This window comes from Borostomias antarcticus (genome assembly GCF_949987555.1).
Source record: "Borostomias antarcticus genome assembly, chromosome: 9".
In the NCBI taxonomy this organism is placed as follows: domain Eukaryota; kingdom Metazoa; phylum Chordata; class Actinopteri; order Stomiiformes; family Stomiidae; genus Borostomias; species Borostomias antarcticus.
Window position 1 is genome coordinate 917,986 of NC_140242.1, and position 19,193 is coordinate 937,178.

The following is a 19,193-nucleotide window of genomic DNA, read 5'->3' on the forward strand; positions in this document are numbered from 1 at the left end:
TATCTGTGAAGAACACTCCCCAGGAGGAAGGAGTATCTGTGAAGAACACTCCCCAGGAGGAAGGAGTATCTGTGAAGAACACTCCCCAGGAGGAAGGAGTATCTGACCCTTCACACCAGTAGGCCAGATGAAGAACACTCCCCAGGAGGAAGGAGTATCTGACCCTTCACACCAGCTGGCCAGATGAAGAACACTCCCCAGGAGGAAGGAGTATCTGTGTCAGTCAACAATCAAGAGAAGACTTCACCTGAGTAAAGACAGAGGCTTCACCACAAGATGGAAACCATTGGTGAGCTTCACAAATAGGAAGACCAGATTAGTTTGCCAAAACATATCTAAAAAGCCTGTAGAGTTCTGGAACGACATACTATGGACAGATGAGACAGATCAACAGAATGATTGGAAGAGTCTGGAGAAGGGAAGGATCTGCTCATGATCAAAGCATACCATCTCATCAGTGAAGCATGATGGTTTAGTGTTATGGCGTGGGCATGTACAGTATGGCTGCCAATGGAACTGGTTTCCTTGTATTTCTTGATGATGTGAACGCTGACAAAAGCAGAATGAATTCTTTAGTGTTTCGGGAAATATCTGCTCATATTCAGCCAAATGCTTCAGAACTCATTGGACGACGCGCCACAGTGCAGATGGACAATGATTTGAAGCATACTGCAAAGGCAACCAAAGAGCTTTTCAAGGCAAAGAAGTGGAATGTTCTGCAATGGTCAAGTCAATCACCTGACCTGAATCCAATTGATCATGCAGTTCACTTGCTGCAGACAAAACTGAAGGGAAATCAAGCAAAGAACAAGCAGGAAGTGAATATAGTTCTAGTTTAGGCCTGGCAGAGCATCACCAGGGACAAAACCCGGCGTCTGGTGATGTCTATGGGTTCCACACTTCAGGCTGTCATTGACTGGAAAGGATTTGCAACCAAATATTCAAAATGATGGGTACCACATTACAAAAGGATGTTGTAATTCCTACACCATTCACCTGATGTGGATGTAAATACCCTCCTGTTTCATTTGAAATCCATTGTGGTGGTGTACAGAGACAAAATGATGAAAATTGTGTCCATGTCCAAATATTTATGGGCCTTCTGTAACTGTACATACACACACACATGCATAAAGCCGTTGTTCCCACCCCGATGCCTGCCTGGCTCATGTGAATCATGTCCTCTGGGTTGAGTTGTGATGTGGAGGTGAATAATCGCATACCTTCCCTGTATGAGTGAAAGGTCAAAGTGGCAGTTGGCTAATCTCAGAGTTACTGCTGGAGGGCTTTGATTCGGCCCATTGAGCCCAGTGACCCACTGGACACATCACATGTTAATCAACAGCCAACCGGGTTTTCATTACCAGCAGAGCTCGCCGAGGGAACAGGAACGCTGATGGGAGGTACTGCCTCTAAATCAAGCTACGCTGCACAACAGCCTTCATCTTAACCCCCCCTACCGGAACTGGGGGGGGGGGGGGGGGGTCCTGGGCTGAGGGGTGTGTTCTCTGTGGTTGTCGGTTCACTATGAGGATCTGGATGCGTCTTTAACTGCGCCATTCAGTTACAGGACAAAGGGCGATTTCTGTTTTTGATGTATAACACCCATGTGTGCCATCATGCTGTCAGGACACACAGTACACCAGGGTTATCTGCAGGCTGGGATACAGAGGAGACCTGCACTATGGTGCAGCACAGCTTTATTGGCTAGAATGGTGGAATATAGGTAAAAAAAAAAGGCACAGGAGTAAGTATGGGTGTGGCAGGAGGACAAGGGTCAGACTAACGTCCCCTAGAGGTCAGGCCAGACTGTCAGACTAACGTCCCGGAGAGGTCAGACCAGACCAACACTGCACAGACTAGACGGGAACAAGTGGAAACACACGCTAAGGCATATCGGGTCAGACTTCAGATCAGCTCCTCTTCATCACGAGTTTGTGCTTCTCCCTCCTTCCTTCCATCTTTCTTTGGCACACTGAGTGACAAAGTGACTAGGATCTGATTGGAGGGGACAGAGGATCGCATTTGTCAGGAAGAGAGGAGCGGCTCCATTGGCCGGGAGGTGGTGCGTGTGAGTTGGTGGGGGGGGGGGGAGGGGGGGGCAATGCCAACTCGCTCACTCTCCCGTCTGAGCCCCACCCCGCCCCCACTCAGACCTGGGTGGTCAGCTTGTCAATGAGGTCGTCGATGGTGTAGACCATGAGCTTAATGTCGTCCTTCTCGGCCATGCGGTGCTGGCCGTGCCGGCGCAGGATGACGTCCACGTCCGGGCTGAGCACGCGCTCCGCCACCTGCATGGAGATGTGCCAGGGCACCTCCTCGTCCTTCAGCCCGTGGATGAGGCGCACGGGGCAGGTGACGGGGATGGGGCTCTGCAGCACGCAGTGGTTCTCCGCCTCGCGCAGCATGTCCATGCTGAAGGAGTAGAAGCCATCGTCGCAGTGCTTGGTGGGGACCGTCCATGCGCCCTTGTCTTCAAACACCTTACGGGCCTGGGGGAGGGTAGACAGAACAGACAAAACAAACACACCCTACTTTAATAGGACAGACACAACAAACACACCCTACTTTAATAGGACAGACACAACAAACAGACCCTACTTTAATAGGACAGACAAAACAAACACACCCTACTTTAATAGAACAGACACAACAAACAGACCCTACTTTAATAGGACGGACAAAACAAACAGACCCTACTTTAATAGAACAGACAAAACAAACAGACCCTACTTTAATAGGACAGACAAAACAAACACACCCTACTTTAATAGGACAGACACAACAAACAGACCCTACTTTAATAGGACAGACAAAACAGACCCTACTTTAATAGAACAGACAAAACAAACAGACCCTACTTTAATAGGACAGACAAAACAAACAGACCCTACTTTAATAGAACAGACAAAACAGACCCTACTTTAATAGGACAGACAAAACAGACCCTACTTTAATAGAACAGACAAAACAGACCCTACTTTAATAGGACAGACAAAACAGACCCTACTTTAATAGGACAGACAAAACAAACAGACCCTACTTTAAACAGATGTCTTGCTTCCTGACTTTTCCCTGATTGGTGTTCTATATCATTCACACGACCCTGTATTCTTCTTTAGTCTGTTATCATTCAGAGGCATTTCAAGACCAGCGTCACGTCTGTTCTCACCTCTAGAGAGAGAGACTTCCACGCTGTGACGAAGTGGTCCGCTGCGGTGGAGATGCCCACCAGAGCCACCGTCTTCTCCGGCCGGGCGATGGCTGCTAGCAGCATGAGCCAGCCTCCCATGCTGGAGCCCACCAGGATCTGGACAAAGAGCTCACATGAGACCCGAGGGGTCACTCTGGACCTACGGTCAATTCACTATGTATTACTCTAGTGTCTCGTTGAAGTCTGATGGAATATATAGCCAGAAGGTATTCTCCCTTAAAGCTCAATGTGTTTAAGTATTGACACTGGCAATATACTGTCAAATTAGTAATTGATTGAAAGCCAAGATCACTGTAAGTGCAACAAAGCAAAGTTGGCAATCTTGACACAAATCAATGTGAGTACCAGAGTGCCCTCTAGTGGAATTATGTTGCAATGACAGTAATGCAGGGCGGACAATGCGAGTTGCTGTAACCGCAATGTAATTCAATAATTGTCACAAAAGTTGCTGGTTGACAACTGGTTATAAGTGAACCAGTCCTGGAAACTGGTCATCAATATGATTCCACGGACCTCACCTGTGGTCCCTCCGCTAGCTCATCTAATACAAAGAGGACATCTTTCTTCCAGGTGCCGATCGTCCCTTCTTCAAACACCCCCTCCGAGGCCCCATGGCCTGTGTAGTCAAACCTGGGAGAGCACACACAGAACAACCCAGGAGCACAAGATAATGACATTAATCGGCAGGGACACATTTTGTGATCTCTGCAAGACAACAGTATAGCTTTATTGAATGAAGGAACAGTCTGGAACCCAGGGTCTGGATGTTTACTGGATCTATATCAGAATCAGAATCTGTTTACTGCCCTGCAGTTTTTCACCGTGCTAGGAATTTGCTTTCGGTCATGGTGCGTAACATTTAGACAACATTGGTACTAATACACAACCCTCCAGCCAATCAGAATCGAGTATTCACGTGGTATAGATGTATTTAGCAGCAGCAATATGGGGAAAACTATATTAGTATATTATTATAGGCATAATATTAGTGTAGGCCTATATTGGTCCATTGTCTTACCGGAGGTATGAGTGACCCAATGACTTGCAGAACTCCTCCAGGGCCTCGGCCTTCTGTCCGTTCATACTGGACCCGTACCCAGGAAGGAACACCACTCCTGGACTCTTACCCTTCACCTTACGGTACGCCAGCTTGGGGAGCTCTGGCCTCGTCACAAACTGCACCGAGGACTTCTGCCGTAGTCCTGGACCAAACACACACAGAGAAAGAACGATAGAAAGACTTGAAACAACATATGATGTAGGCTACGGCAGCTAAGCTTTGTTGGTTCAAAAGTGGGGAAAAGATAGCCTAATTGATTAAAAACAACAGTCAATGTAGACAGCCTGACATATATGTTGGCCAGTAACATTAGGTTCAATTAACTTCCTCCTAGCCTCCCTGTACTGGGAGTGGTTTTGGGAGTGGGGTTGTTATTTTTGGTGACACTGATGAACTAAAGCTTGAGAACGGTCCATGACGCGCAGTTCAAGAAGAGCTTTTCTGGAATAAGGACATTAGTGGGATCTGATTTGAGTGGTTTTGGCCTATATTGCGAAAACCACGTTCGTCTTTCCTGTCTGCGCTCAAACACAGCTCTGCCCTGTTAGATCATCAGCTCTGCCCTGTTAGATCATCAGTATGTTGAGGAGCTTCGCAGTTTGCTGATCTCCAGAGTGAATGACCGGGTTCAGATAGCGTCTCCATGTTAAGAGATCTGAGAAAAGCGCGTAGTTTAGACGTGTATTCAGAATACAGGCCCTAGTGACACACCCCCTCGTGTACTTTTAACCTCCATAGTCTCTGCTTTTTCTTTGAAATTGGTAGTCTACCTCTTCAAACGAAGGTTCATACTGACCTCCCAAAGTTTTTGGCGAGAAATATGTGACTCCTCCATTGCGTAAAATGTGCCCGAGTCCTTTCCGGCAGGATCTCAGTGCGACCGCCGCCATACTGCTGCTCCGCGACCTGCTGGGGAAATCCCGCGAGAGGCTGCTGTGGAAATACCGCGAGAGGCGAGAGCAGCGGGGTTGACAGCTGCTGCTGTGGAAATACCGCGAGAGGCGAGAGCAGCGGGGTTGACAGCTGCTGCAGCGAATCCTACTGATGCGTTCACTCGGTCTCTCCCACAAAGAACCGGTCTCTTCGGTCATACATTGATGGGTTTTCTCCCACAAAGAACCGGTCTCTTTAATACCCATGGGTCTCTCCCACACAGTATTTTTGTATATTTAAACCTGCACCGACCGCCCCGGCTCAACCCAATTCGTATTTGGCCACTAGCCTACTGAGAGTATAAGTATAATATATTATGTGCAATATCCGTTATTTCATATATCTGTAACTATCCTGCTTTTTCTTGAACTCATTGACCACTGCTTTTTCATAAAAGCTTTTTCTTTATTTGAATACTTCCTCCTCCCGGTCTAGCTAGTGAAAGGCTGTCCTACATTACATGTTCCTGTTCAACGGGAATGATGCATGACGCAAGAATGTTGTAATCAGATTATTTTGCAGCCAATTTATATTTCTGGAAGTAGACCAGCTGGCTGTCTTAAATATGAAGAATCATCTACATCATCTATTAAAATGAATTGATTGACATCTATCTACTCTGTCAGGTAGGTTTTGGTTGGTTTTGAAACAACGTAGGCTACACACTATCATTGCCCAGGGGTGTAGTGGTGACTAAAGAAGTGGGTATAAAACTAACGAAGTGGGTATACTCTGACTAAAGAAATGGGTATATTGTAGCAGAAATGTTAGTTTTTACATTCTGGTGTTTAAAGGTATAATATGTTGTATGTGGATTAGTTCCCCCATCTAGTGTCTAAATATAAGAACTGCAACAACAAAATGCCAGAGAATGCACTGTTTCAGTCATACTGTGATAAGATCAATCAATCAATCAATCAAAGCTTTATTTGTATAGCGCATTTCATACCCAGAGGCAACACAATGCGCTTTACAGAGAACAAGGGAGGTGGGCATACGACCCACTCTCTACATATTCCAGAGGGAAGCAAAAAAACAGTATCACCCGGGGGCCAGATAAGTGAGCTGTAAAAATTCTTCCCTGACCCCTCTCAACAAGGCGATCGAGCAAGCTCCAGGAGTATGTTTGTCTACCGGCTAAGAACATTTATAGAGCAATAAATAACATTAAATTACATTTTCAGAGTAAGAGATCTTCACTCCGAGAGGAACATAACGTTACACTAATCAGTAATCACAATCAAGTATTTCAGAGTGCCAGGTAATACGTAAGATGCTGTAGTGTGGAGATAGCGTTAGGTCTGGCTATGCAGATTCCAAGAAAGATAACGATAGCTAGTTAGCTAGCTTACCGGTCTAGTAGAAAAGTAGCCATGTCACCATGCGACTTTATCCCATGAAACTCCATAAACTCCGTCCAACGAGCAAAGGCTGGCCCGATATTTATCTGTTATTTATTATTTATAATACTATTGGTATGATGTCAACAGAGTGTCATCGTCGGGCCGTCAAATTTTCATAATGTAGCAAATAATTTCAGACAAAATATATTTTTTTATGGAAAAGCAATACTTTTATTTGAATCCACATATAACATCCACAATAACATAGTATACCTTTAAAGAAGTGGGTATAGTCTACTGTGGGTCTATGGATAAAGAAGTGGGTCCGTAGCCTATACCACTACTACACCACTTGCTGTAGACTATGCAAAATATACCTTCCTAAAACCCAGGGCTCCTCATACAGGGAGGCGGTCATGTGAAGCACAAGCATGACTGACTATGCAAAATATACCTTCCTAAAACCCAGGGCTCCTCATACAGGGAGGCGGTCATGTGAAGCACAAGCATGACTGTCCGTTTGGAACATGACTCAGGACGTCACAGGCGGAAGGTCATGGAGCAACACAGCGGAAGCAAGAGTAAAGCCCATCCGCCATTGTGGAATATAGTAAGGGCTCTCCTCTCGGCTCTAGCAGGCAGGCAGGCGCTTTCACGGGACTGAGACATTGTAACCGCGACCAGATCGGACACATTCACCAGATTCTTCAGATACAAAGTCGCCCTTCTAAACATCCGCGACGCATCCGCGAAAGAGCTGCCGAGCGCAGGGGATCTCCGCCCGGACAGAGTGACTGAATAACCCGAGAGAGAGAGAGAATAACCCGAGAGAGAGAGAGAATAACCCGAGAGAGAGAGAGTCACCGGAGAGCCGAGCCTGGAGAGACCGTGGACAGTCACACACAGCCATCAGTTTGGGTTCCTGGAGGATGTCTGCGACCACTGTGGATCAGGTACCCGGTCTTTCTGACAGCCTCGTCCCGTGACAGGCAGCCGAGCGATGGGAACTTTGTCAACACTTTCAACAGCTGCCATCATTCAGTAAAGAGGTCGGATCATCACCCAGGAACGCCTCTGATATGTGATAGCTGGGATTAGCTGTTATGTGGGCTAGCCTAGGCCGACCGGAAGAACCCTGCCACAAACTCCAGCTATAGCAGCTAATGCGCGGACTATTTAATGACCAATTCCAGCTAGAGCCTCGCCATTTCTGTGCGGGCTATTTAATGAGCAACTCTAGCTATAGCTGCTACTGTGCGGGCTATTTAATGACCAGCTCTAGCTATAGCCGCTACTGTGCGGGCTATTTAATGACCAGCTCTAGCTATAGCTGCTACTGTGCGGGCTATTTAATGAGCAACTCTAGCTATAGCCGCTACTGTGCGGGCTATTTAATGACCAGCTATAGCTATAGCCGCTACTGTGCGGGCTATTTAATGACCAGCTCTAGCTATAGCCGCTACTGTGCGGGCTATTTAATGAGCAACTCTAGCTATAGCCGCTACTGTGCGGGCTATTTAATGACCATCTCTAGCTATAGCCGCTACTGTGCGGGCTATTTAATGACCAACTCTAGCTATAGCCGCTACTGTGCGGGCTATTTAATGACCATCTCTAGCTATAGCCGCTACTGTGCGGGCTATTTAATGAGCAACTCTAGCTATAGCCGCTACTGTGCGGGCTATTTAATGCGGTGCATTACCGGATGTGAGTGTGCGTGTAACGGTCAATAATGCTGTGTGGGCTACGTAGCCTAGATCTGGGAACACGCTGGGTAGATGGGAATGAGCTCCTCTCTTGACGAGGAAAACATTGATCACTGACATCTGACAATTCCCACTCTCTTGCCCCCTCCCTCCCTATGTGCTGATACAATGCGCCAGCAGAGACCCAAAGGACAAGGAAATAAAGGTATGTGTGTCATCGTGTCATTGCTTTATGATAATGTAGTAGTTAAATTCCCTCAGGAACGGATGGCAGTCATTGATAGACTCTGGTGATAGCACCACTAGTCCTGAAGCAGTCATTGATTGTCTGGTTATAGCACCACTAGTCCTGAAGCAGTCATTGATAGTCTGGTTATAGCACCACTAGTCCTGAAGCAGTCATTGATAGTCTGGTTATAGCACCACTAGTCCTGATCAGTCATTGATAGTCTGGTTATAGCACCACTAGTCCTGAAGCAGTCATTGATAGTCTGGTTATAGCACCACTAGTCCTGATCAGTCATTGATAGTCTGGTTATAGCACCACTAGTCCTGAAGCAGTCATTGATAGTCTGGTTATAGCACCACTAGTCCTGAAGCAGTCATTGATAGTCTGGTTATAGCACCACTAGTCCTGAAGCAGTCATTGATAGTCTGGTTATAGCACCACTAGTCCTGAAGCAGTCATTGATAGTCTGGTTATAGCACCACTAGTCCTGAAGCAGTCATTGATAGTCTGGTTATAGCACCACTAGTCCTGAAGCAGTCATTGATAGTCTGGTTATAGCACCACTAGTCCTGAAGCAGTCATTGATAGTCTGGTTATAGCACCACTAGTCCTGAAGCAGTCATTGATAGTCTGGTTATAGCACCACTAGTCCTGATCAGTCATTGATAGTCTGGTTATAGCACCACTAGTCCTGAAGCAGTCATTGATAGTCTGGTTATAGCATCACTAGTCCTGAAGCAGTCATTGACATGCAGTTGTAAGGTAGGCCTAGATGTGGTGGTGATCTCGTGGTTGGCATGCAGCTCTTTTTTGAGGATGCATATTTTGGTTTTGTTGTGAGAAATTAAATAATTGGCGTGTCACTAAAACATTGTTTTAACAACCCCACAATAACCCCTGTCGGCTGTGTTCGGTGATGTCAGCAGTGAAAAGTAGGTAAACTACGTTACCCTCTGTTCAGTGTGATGCTCGTTATGTTGAGATGCGTACAGGACTGTGTCTCGTTATGTTGAGATGCGTACTGGACTGTGTCTCATAATGTTGAGATGCTTACTGGACTGTGTCTCATAATGTTGAGATGCTTACTGGACTGTGTCTCATAATGTTGAGATGCTTACTGGACTGTGTCTCAGTGGGCGGGACACTCAGCTCGGTCAGTGTCCTGGACTTCTTTCTTAATGTTTTGTGTCTGTCATAAATACAAATGTCCCTTTTCACCTCTCGCAGTGCAAAACGGATCAATGCATCAGAAGGATGGGATAAACGATGACGACTTTGAGCCTTACCTAAGCGGTCAGACAAATCAGGTGAGCGTTCTCTCTCTCATCTCTGGATCTGCAGAAGGTCAGCGTGTAGAGAAGAGATGATGTTGTCTCGCACTGTAGGGCAGTGCTCACCCTCAGACGTTTGTTTTGTATGTATCATTTTTATATAGCATAGTCCATAACAGGGAGGACACAGTTGTCACACTGATTTTGAGATGGCCGGTATTAAAGATATCAAATTGTCGATCTTGTGGGCGGTTGACAACTCGCTCTTACTAACAGAATGCTTTGTAATTGTGCTGTGAGCCGTAAACAGCGTTCTCCTGGCCCATGCCAACTGAACTGCAGCCATTATCAATACAACAGCTGACAGTTTATGGCTGTGTTTTATTCTTCCACTTGTTGCTATGGGCAACGTGCCTTTGATGTAACTGGTATCCGTCGCCTCCACACAAATCATATCTTCCTGTCACAAACGCAAATGTAGACTTTTGCTCTGGATCTTAGAGATGGAGCAGCTTCGAGGGTGTTTTGATACGGGCTGCGTTCTGAATCGCATACTTCTACTTTTTACTACCTGTATGCACTACAGCTGCCCCTAGAAAGCTCATACTTTGCACGCAGTACGCATCCAATTGGGACATACTACCTTGTCATAACATTGCATGAAATTTGACCACATCCGTCGCTATCCATAAAGCGGCAATGGTCCATACATCATAACGCCTCCGGTGCGACTTGCACATGTGATATAATTTCCGCTGCGCACAGAATTGTGGGTCAGAATAGCCAGAAAAGCCTGCTGGCTTGTATACTGCAAAATAAGACTGGATGTAGTGGAACATCCTGGTACTTTCTGCCATACTGCATGTGACATATATTGGGACATACTACATCCTTTTTTGGCATACTATATAGTATGGGAAGTATGGGATGCGGAATGCAGCCAAGGACTGTGTACTGGTCGCTGAGGTTGTCCGTCCTCTCACTGACACGCCTCCCCTGTGTCCCTCCCTCCAGAGTAACAGCTACCCCCCGATGTCCGACCCCTACATGCCCAGCTACTACGCTCCCTCCATAGGGTTCCCCTACTCTCTGGGGGAGGCTGCCTGGTCCACGGCGGGCGACCCCCCGATGCCATACCTGACCGCCTACGGGCAGATGAGCAACGGCGAGCACCACTTCATCCCGGACGGCGTGTTCGGCCAGCCGGGCGCCATGGGCAACACGCCGCCCTTCCTTGGCCAGCACGGCTTCAACTTCTTCCCCGGCAACGCCGACTTCTCCACCTGGGGCCCCAGCGTGTCTCAGGGCCAGTCCACGCAGAGCTCTGTGTACAGCAGCAGCTACGGCTACGCGCCCAGCTCCATGGGCCGGGCCATCGCCGACGGACAGGCGGGCTTCGGCGGCGGCGGCGGGGACGCGGCGCTGGGCAAGGTGCCGGTGCTCAGCGGCATCGAGCAGGGCATGGCGGGCCTGAAGCTCGGCTCGGACATGGTGGCGGCCGTCACCAAGACCGTGGGCTCCCCGTTGGGCGGCGGCGTGCCGGGCATGAGCAGCGTGGCGGCCAACAACAACATGCCGCCGTCCATGGGCTTGTCCGCCCCCAAGCCGACCTCCTGGGCGGCCATCGCCAGGAAGCCGGCCAAGCCCCAGCCCAAGGTCAAGCCCAAAGCCAACATGGTGATGGGGGGCGTCGCCATCCCCCCTCCCCCTATTAAGCACAACATGAACATTGGCACCTGGGACGATAAGGGCTCCCTCAACAAGCCCCCGCTAGCTCAGGCCATGATGCACCCGCAGTCCATGGTGCAGCAGCCCCTCCTGGGCCCGCCCCAGCCCCTGCTCCAGAGCTCCCTGCCCCACCAGCCCCAGCACCAGCCCCTGCTCCAGAGCCCCCTGCCCCACCAACCCCAGCACCAGCACCAACACCAGCCCTTCCAGCTCCAGTCCCCCCAGCACCCGCTGCCCCAAGGGCCCCCCCCTCACCCCCACCACCAGCACCCGCCCCACCCCCACCACCAGCACCTCCCCTCCCAGCCCGGCCCGCCCCAGCCCCTCCACCAGCATCCCGCCCCTCCCCCCAACCGATGGGTGGCCCCCAGGAACCGCGGTGCCGCCTATAACCAGGGCGGCTGCGCGGGGGCAGAGGGGGTCTTCGGGCTGGCGGGGGGCGTCCCCGTGGCTTCCTCGCCGTGCTCCGGGGAGGTGCACCCCGTGCTGGAGAAGCTCCGCGTGCTCAACAACTACAACCCCAAGGACTTCGACTGGAGCCTGAAGAACGGCCGCGTGTTCATCATCAAGAGCTACTCGGAGGACGACATCCACCGCTCCATCAAGTACAACATCTGGTGCAGCACGGAGCACGGCAACAAGCGCCTGGACGCCGCCTACCGCTCCCTGGGGGCCAAGGGCCCGCTCTACCTGCTGTTCAGCGTCAACGGCAGCGGCCATTTCTGCGGCGTGGCGGAGATGCGCTCGCCGGTGGACTACGGCGCCTACGCCGGCGTCTGGTCTCAGGACAAGTGGAAGGGCAAGTTCGAGGTGAAGTGGGCGTTCGTCAAGGACGTGCCCAACAACCAGCTGCGGCACATCCGGCTGGAGAACAATGACAACAAGCCGGTGACCAACTCCAGGGACACGCAGGAGGTGCCTCTGGAGAAGGCCAAGCAAGTGCTCCAAATAATCGCCACTTTCAAGCATACCACCTCAATCTTTGATGACTTTGCACATTACGAGAAACGGCAGGAGGAGGAGGAGGCGCTGCGGAGGGTGAGAGGGCCGCGCCGAACACACACACACATATGCACACATGCACACACACACATACTGTATGCACGCACACATACACACATACATACATACAGTACACATACATACACGCACACGCATACATGCATACACACACACATACAGATACATACTTACACGCACGCACACACATACATATATGTATTTATACACACACATATACGCACGCACATGCACACACATACAGTACACATACATACACACGCATACGTACACACACATACATACACATACATACACACGCATACATACACACGCATACATACACACGCATACTGTACATACACACACATACGCACACCAAGGTTATAAGTTTTGCTTTTTTCATTAGTTTTTATTTCGTAAAAAGTAGCGTTTTAACTTTTTGTTTTCAATTTAAGTTGTAATTTGTTTTTAAAGCAGGTTTGCTAGTTTTTTTTTTTTTTTTAATGCTTAGTGTTAGTTTAGTTTTTATTAGTTTCGGTATTTAAATGTTTTTTCACACCCAGTTTTCGTTTTTTAGTTAGTTTTCGTTAACAATAATAACCTTGACACACACACAGACATATACACACACAGACATATACACACATACATATCTGTACGCACATGCACACACATATACATACTGTACACATACATGCATACACACACATACACATGCAGACATATATATATATATATACACATACATATACACACACACACACACAAAACAATCTCACACTTTCTCTCTCCATCTACTGTGAGTACAATGAATGAATGAATGAATGAATGTATGTATTGTAGGCTACTGTATAGGCTTGTAGGATTGTAGGCTACTGTATAGTGGGATAGTTCCGCCCCCAAGCCGACCTGGGCGATCATCGCGAGGAAGCCGGCCAAGCCCCCGCCCAGGGTCACGCCCCAGCCCAGGGTCAAGCCCAAAGTCAACATGGCGATGGGGGCGTCGCCATCCCCCCTCCCCCTATTAAGCACAACATGAACATTGGCACATATGCATACACACACACACACTCAAAACAATCTCACACTTTCTCTCTCCATCTACTGAGAGTACAATGAATGAATGAATTAATAAATGAATGTATGTATGTACTGTAGGTTACTGTATAGTGAGATAGTTCTGACTTGTGTGTATGCAAAACCTAATGTTGCTTGCACTTCCTGTCACTAGCACTTTCACTGGCAACGCTAAGTGTGTGGCTGGTATTGGTGTCTGTTAGCAGTCATTACTGTTGTCCTCAGCTGTGCCTCTAAATGACACACCTGTCACACAATGCTCAGGTATTGATGGTCATGCGTTGACTGACCAGTGTTGGGTAACTGCCACGTCCCCGAGGCCTCCACCCGGTCGTCACATCTCCGCCCCCCGAGGCTGCTCGCCAGCAGGTCCAGGAAGCACACTGTGTCGGGCGGCCATCTTATGCCATTTGAGAGAGTGCGATGATGATTGCCTGAACCGGTGTCACCCCGCACAGGGTTCTCCTCAAATAGCCCACATTCCTCACATTCCTGCTCTCAGACAAAGGCAGAAGTGAGCTCTGATCTCCCTGCTCAACACCCCCAGGCGCTGCTCGCTTGATCAGCCTCAAACCACATAAGCCCTGAACACCGTCTGGCCCTGAACACCGTCTGAAACAGTCTGGGATGCTGCCGGCACGGTCTCCCCTCTGCCTCAGTAGGTTGAATGGGGACATGGTTAGGGGAAAGAGGAAGTTAGGTTTGGTACGTCGTGTATGTATGTATCATACGATACGGACAAGAGGAACCAGTTCCAACGTGTTTAGGAACCAGTTATCTTGGCTAATACTCCTGTTCACATTCCTAAGTAAAGACAAATCTTCTATCAATGAGATCCCTCCCAGTAGGAACCCTTCTCTCCCCGGAGGTTTGGCAGCGCTCCACAGACGCTGCGCCTCCTCGCCCGACCTTGTTAATATGCACCGGTTTACATGCTCATAAATAATTCAAAGTGGATGTTTTGGGGGCTCTGAAAACAATGTCGGTGTGGAGCGTGTTCTCTCCGGAGTGTTCTGCTGCGATGCCTCTGTAGCTCTGACCTCCTTACATGACAGGCTGGGCCAGACAGAGACCTCGCCCTCCTCTTCGCCCTTCTCCTCCTCCTCCTCGCCCTCTTCCTCCTATCTCCTCCTCCTCTCTCCACCTCCTTCTCGCCCTGCTCCAGTTGACCAGGTTAATTATTCTCCATGGTTGGGCATGTCTTCGCTCTCCGACGGGCGCCAGGCAGAGCCGCCTGACCACCTCCCCCACAGAGGAGCTCCACCATGTGGGATGCTAAGCTAGCCGTGTGGGATGCTAAGCTAGCCGTGTGGGATGCTAAGCTAGCCGTGTGGGATGCTAAGCTAGCCGTGTGGGATGCTAAGCTAGCCGTGTGGGATGTTAAGCTAGCCGTGTGGGATGCTAAGCTAGCCATGTGGGATGCTAAGCTAGCCGTGATGGTGGCGGTGTGCTGTAATAGCCTGAAACTCTAACACAATGCATAGAGAATATAGCCACAAAGTAGAGGACTCGGATGTAAAATGGAAGGCCACTGTCAATTATATTTTTGTAACAATTTTCATCAGCATCGCCTAACAATCATATTCTGGGCTTCTAGGTTTGTGCATTAGTCCCGTGTATGAAGGTCAACGGGTTAAAGGTGTGCTAAGATGGTCGCCACTACGACCTGTCCGTAGATCAGTTGTTGAGTGGGTTGGTGGCGGGCTGAGGAGGTTTGTAGGTAGGATGAAACGATCCTCTATGGACACTGAGTCACTAAGGCAGCCTTTGTTGCTGCTCAGGCCCCACTGTGCCCCGGCCCCAGTCAAGAGCAGCCCTGCAGGGGATAGGGTTACACTGGGGGCCAGGGTCTCTCTGGGCCTCAACCAGCCCACTGAAATACACACTCAGCCCCTCAATAGGAACACTGTTTCACCTGGGAAATGGGGACAGAAAGTCACCTGCAGTCTTTTCAGTGATATAAAGCCTGTGAAGATTTTCTCTTCCTTTACCTGTTTTTGAGTTTCAGTGTTTTTGTGGTTCAGGCGGACTCAGGTTTGCGTACTACACAGTTTGGGCTATGCAAAGGAATGCTGGAAGTTGCCTGTGTGCTTTTGTGTGTTTATTACACATTTGTATGTTTTAGAATATTGTGTGTGTGTGTGCGTCTATCTCTGTCTCTCCCCCCCTACCCCACCACTCAAGTGATTGAAGGTGTCTGTGGGAACATGGAAGGTGGTGATTAACAGTGCCATGATTGATTGGCTCTCCTGTCAGGGTATGGAAATGAAGAGAGAGGGGGGGGGCAGGATAGCTCAGTTGGTAGAGCGGGTTGTTCAGTAGGGTCGGTGGTTCGAATCCCGGCTCCTCCTGACGACCTGTCGAAATGTCCTTGGGCAAGACACTCCCAATGAGCAGGCAAGCACCTTGCATGGCAGCTGCCGCCATTGGTGTGTGAATGGCGCTCCGGGCCAGTGTAACAACTGGATGGGGAGCGCGTTACAAATGCAGTACCTATACCTAGGATCATATTTACCAACTAATATCAGCTCATGAAAAGCAGTCACCCATCTCTTTTAAACAAGACGTCCTTTCCAATGTTGAGTAACACGCCTCTAATAAAACGACCGCGCCGACAGAGGAGAGCTAAATACTAACATGGCAAAAGTGCATATTATAACTGACCATCCATTGACAGCAGCATGTTGATGTCGTCTACCAAGTGGTGAGCATATCTCTAGTCTGGACTATCTCTAGTCTGGACTGTGTTACTGGGTCTAGAATTGGGTGTAAGAACATCTCATGGGGTCGTGAGATGAGGAATGTATCCTGAGGTTGTTTTGACGTGTTTTTCCCCTTTCACCCGTACATCCACTCAACTTCTGTTCTCTCGTTCTCTCACCCTCTCACCACCTGTCGTCTCGTCTCTCTCACCCTCTCTCTCCAGGAGCGGAACAGAAATAAACAGTAACCTTGGAGAAGACTCCCCGATAGACTCCCTGCTAGAACTGCAACACTAATGACCTATGACCTTCAGTGAGCCTAACACGAGGAAGGAAGGGTCTTAGGATCTTTTCTGCTGAAGACGACAACGTATCAGAACACTTGAACACAACGACGGACTCATCTGTATCAGTCTTCTGGTGCATCTTCTCCCTCCCTGTCTCACATGAAATGATAGACCATAACCCACTTTAAACTCTTTAAGCACTTTGTCCTTTAAACTGTCTCTCCCAAGACCCTTAACTCTCTAACTCCCCTTCCTTTCTCTTGACTATGTTTGTGATTAACTAACTGACTAACGAGTGTAGTTGGTTTTTCAGAGAATTTCACCAGACTTATTTGTAATTTGTTTTTTTAATACCTCAAAATATTTCTGATAAAATTGAGCTCCCTGTGAACGGTATTGCCTTCAGAAAAGATTTAAAGATGATAATGTATAATTAAAATATTTTAATTGAATCTGTATTCAGCTGTCTGTCTAGTCTGACAGAAGTTGTGATTGACTGACAGGTGAATTGAATGACGGGAAACACAATCATAAGCCCCGCCCCCCCCTCCCCTCCCTCTGTTTCTGTGTACCAAAACATTAGGGTTCTGCAGCGCGCTGGTGGGGGCCAGCTAATGCACGTTTGGTTTTTTCTCTTGTGATTCTGTCATTCTGAAGTGCATTTGTCAGAGGAGAAACCTGCTCCACACGGTAATTGTCTTTGCTCTGATGTTGACGTACCGTACCGTACCTCAGGCTGAACAAGGCTGTTGGTCTCTGAAGAACCTTGTACCACTTTAGGGAGAACCTCCTGTCTCGTCCCGTGGGGGGGAGGGGAGGGGGGGAGGGAGGGAGGGGGGGAGGGAGGGAGGGGTTCCCCCTGAAGCAGAAACCTCTCGGAGGATGTAACAGTTTTCTCCTCTAGGTGACTCACTCACTAGCTAAATAAACACTACCCATGTTTAGCAACAACCTTGTTTCAGAGTTTTTACTGATGATGGTTGTGGACATTCACTTGTTTGTGATTGAGAACATTAGCCTTGTCCAGACTACACTACCCAGCACAGCCTTGTCCAGACTACACTACCCAGCACAGCCTTGTCCAGACTACACTACCCAGCACAGCCTTGTCCAGACTACACTACCCAGCACAGCCTTGTCCAGACTACACTACCCAGCACAGCCTTGTCCAGACTACACTACCCACCACAGCCTTGTCCAGACTACACTACCCAGCACAGCCTTGTCCAGACTACACTACCCAGCACAGCCTTGTCCAGACTACACTACCCAGCACAGCCTTGTCCTGACTACACTACCCAGCACAGCCTTGTCCAGACTACACTACCCAGCACAGCCTTGTCCAGACTACACTACCCAGCAGTCATGTGACTTCTCAGTCTGACCAGAGAACTCAAGGGTTGCTTCTCCTCGTCTTTGCAACAGTTGCCTTTCAGATAAAATGGTTCCCTTCCAGATAAAAGCATGTTAAAGGCATGGGCAGTGTTTTCAACTGTCAGTGGAGCCATAACAGCTCTCCTCTGTGGCCTGGAGGCATGCTCTCCTATCTGTAAGTACTAGTATACAGTAATACAGTAGAGCATGGCTGCCATTTCCTGCCTGCTCGCTGTGAATTCTCCATAGACATTCAGGTCTAGTTAAACTGCAGGAGAGAATATGTCCCAGCTCACTTAACCAGTTGAGTGACAGTAATAGTGAGTCATTGGCAGGTCCAGAACCGGGCCTATCCTGTTATGCTGGCACAGAACCACCCCACGTTGGTGCTTACAGAAGTATGACATCATCACACACAGCAGGACAACTTTATAGTCATTTAGAACAACAGAGCTTAAGTCTAACAAAGGTTGACACTGTTAGAATATCATACTTAATAATAACTTAATAATAATTACTTATAGTAATTCCTTGTGTGATCCTTGCAGATTACTCATAGATATGCATTATATACACGCATGTATCTAAACAACTATCATGCATAGCCCTTCAGATACATGGCATATGGTCTCATTTAGCTGATGGAATGAACCATGCCATTCTATTGGATGAGGACAAATAGATGCCTACTTCAATGTTTTGCCACCAGATGGCGCCATTGTATCATTCCCCACTGACCCCGCTACCAGCGGCCCGTAACGCTGGTTGGTTCCATGTCCTGTGATTAGTTTCCTGTCTTTTTCCACCCACAATGCACTCATTACCCAGCAGCCCGCTAACTCCTCCAGATACAATTATACTGAGAAGAGAAGAACTTGTTGTGCAAACCCAACCTTTGTCAGAGCAATTAATGCCAGCTTGCCAAGTGTGTCCTGTCAAGAGAGAATGAGAGAGAGAGGGAAACTCCTCTTTGTGTGCTAAGGAGGGATAGAGCTGCAATTAAGGGAGCAGGCTTTGGATCTGCTCTCCTCTCTGTGTGTATTCCTGTGAACTGAACATCCATCAGGTGATTTTTGCCGACAGAGTGTGAAAGGAGCCAGCCTCTCCCCCTGCTCCTTCTGTGGGCACAGAGCAGGAGGCTCCATTAACCTGGAACACAATGCTGCTCTCGCAGTCACCAGTTGCGCGCAGCCGCGTGGGGAGGCACAAAGGGCCAGATATGCAAATGAGGTGTAATTCGGACCCTGGCTTGTGTTGAGCCGCTGGT

General features: G+C 48.7%; 2 protein-coding genes across 5 annotated transcripts; one reads left to right on the top strand and one right to left on the bottom strand.

The window, feature by feature from the left end:
• Nucleotides 1–1,782: 1,782 nt before the first annotated feature.
• On the bottom strand, nucleotides 1,783–5,182 carry abhd10b (abhydrolase domain containing 10, depalmitoylase b). Its single transcript, XM_084443409.1, has 5 exons — nucleotides 5,071–5,182; nucleotides 4,233–4,416; nucleotides 3,733–3,844; nucleotides 3,173–3,310; nucleotides 1,783–2,492 (listed from the first exon to the last, which is right to left on the bottom strand). The coding sequence occupies exons 1-5, from the start codon at nucleotides 5,162–5,164 to the stop codon at nucleotides 2,151–2,153; spliced, it is 870 nt and encodes a 289-aa protein (XP_084299535.1). The 5' UTR covers nucleotides 5,165–5,182; the 3' UTR covers nucleotides 1,783–2,150.
• Nucleotides 5,183–7,151: 1,969 nt separating this feature from the next.
• ythdf3 (YTH N6-methyladenosine RNA binding protein F3) lies at nucleotides 7,152–17,345 on the top strand. Of its 4 annotated transcripts, none has more exons than XM_084443086.1 (5): nucleotides 7,152–7,503; nucleotides 8,434–8,461; nucleotides 9,713–9,792; nucleotides 10,771–12,522; nucleotides 16,490–17,345. In XM_084443086.1, exons 1-5 carry the CDS (start codon nucleotides 7,480–7,482, stop codon nucleotides 16,511–16,513), a joined length of 1,908 nt encoding a protein of 635 aa, XP_084299212.1. In that variant the 5' UTR covers nucleotides 7,152–7,479; the 3' UTR covers nucleotides 16,514–17,345. The 4 variants fall into 4 exon arrangements, with proteins under 4 accessions (XP_084299212.1, XP_084299213.1, XP_084299215.1 ...); XM_084443087.1 differs by having other exon boundaries at nucleotides 8,437–8,461; XM_084443089.1 differs by lacking the exon at nucleotides 8,434–8,461.
• The last annotated feature ends 1,848 nt before the right edge of the window (nucleotides 17,346–19,193 follow it).

What these genes read in the sequence shown, in the direction of transcription:
- abhd10b (XM_084443409.1), bottom strand. Translation starts at nt 5,164, where the DNA reads ATGGCGGCGGTCGCACTGAGATCCTGCCGGAAAGGACTCGGGCACATT. An exon ending in CTCGCCAAAAACTTTGGGAG is followed by an intron (nt 4,417 to 5,070) that starts GTCAGTATGAAC and finishes TGTTTGGTCCAG; the next exon opens with GACTACGGCAGAAGTCCTCG. An exon ending in AGCTAGCGGAGGGACCACAG is followed by an intron (nt 3,311 to 3,732) that starts GTGAGGTCCGTG and finishes CTCTTTGTCCAG; the next exon opens with ATCCTGGTGGGCTCCAGCAT.
- ythdf3 (XM_084443086.1), top strand. Translation starts at nt 7,480, where the DNA reads ATGTCTGCGACCACTGTGGATCAG. An exon ending in CTGCGACCACTGTGGATCAG is followed by an intron (nt 7,504 to 8,433) that starts GTACCCGGTCTT and finishes ACAATGCGCCAG; the next exon opens with CAGAGACCCAAAGGACAAGG. An exon ending in CAAAGGACAAGGAAATAAAG is followed by an intron (nt 8,462 to 9,712) that starts GTATGTGTGTCA and finishes CACCTCTCGCAG; the next exon opens with TGCAAAACGGATCAATGCAT.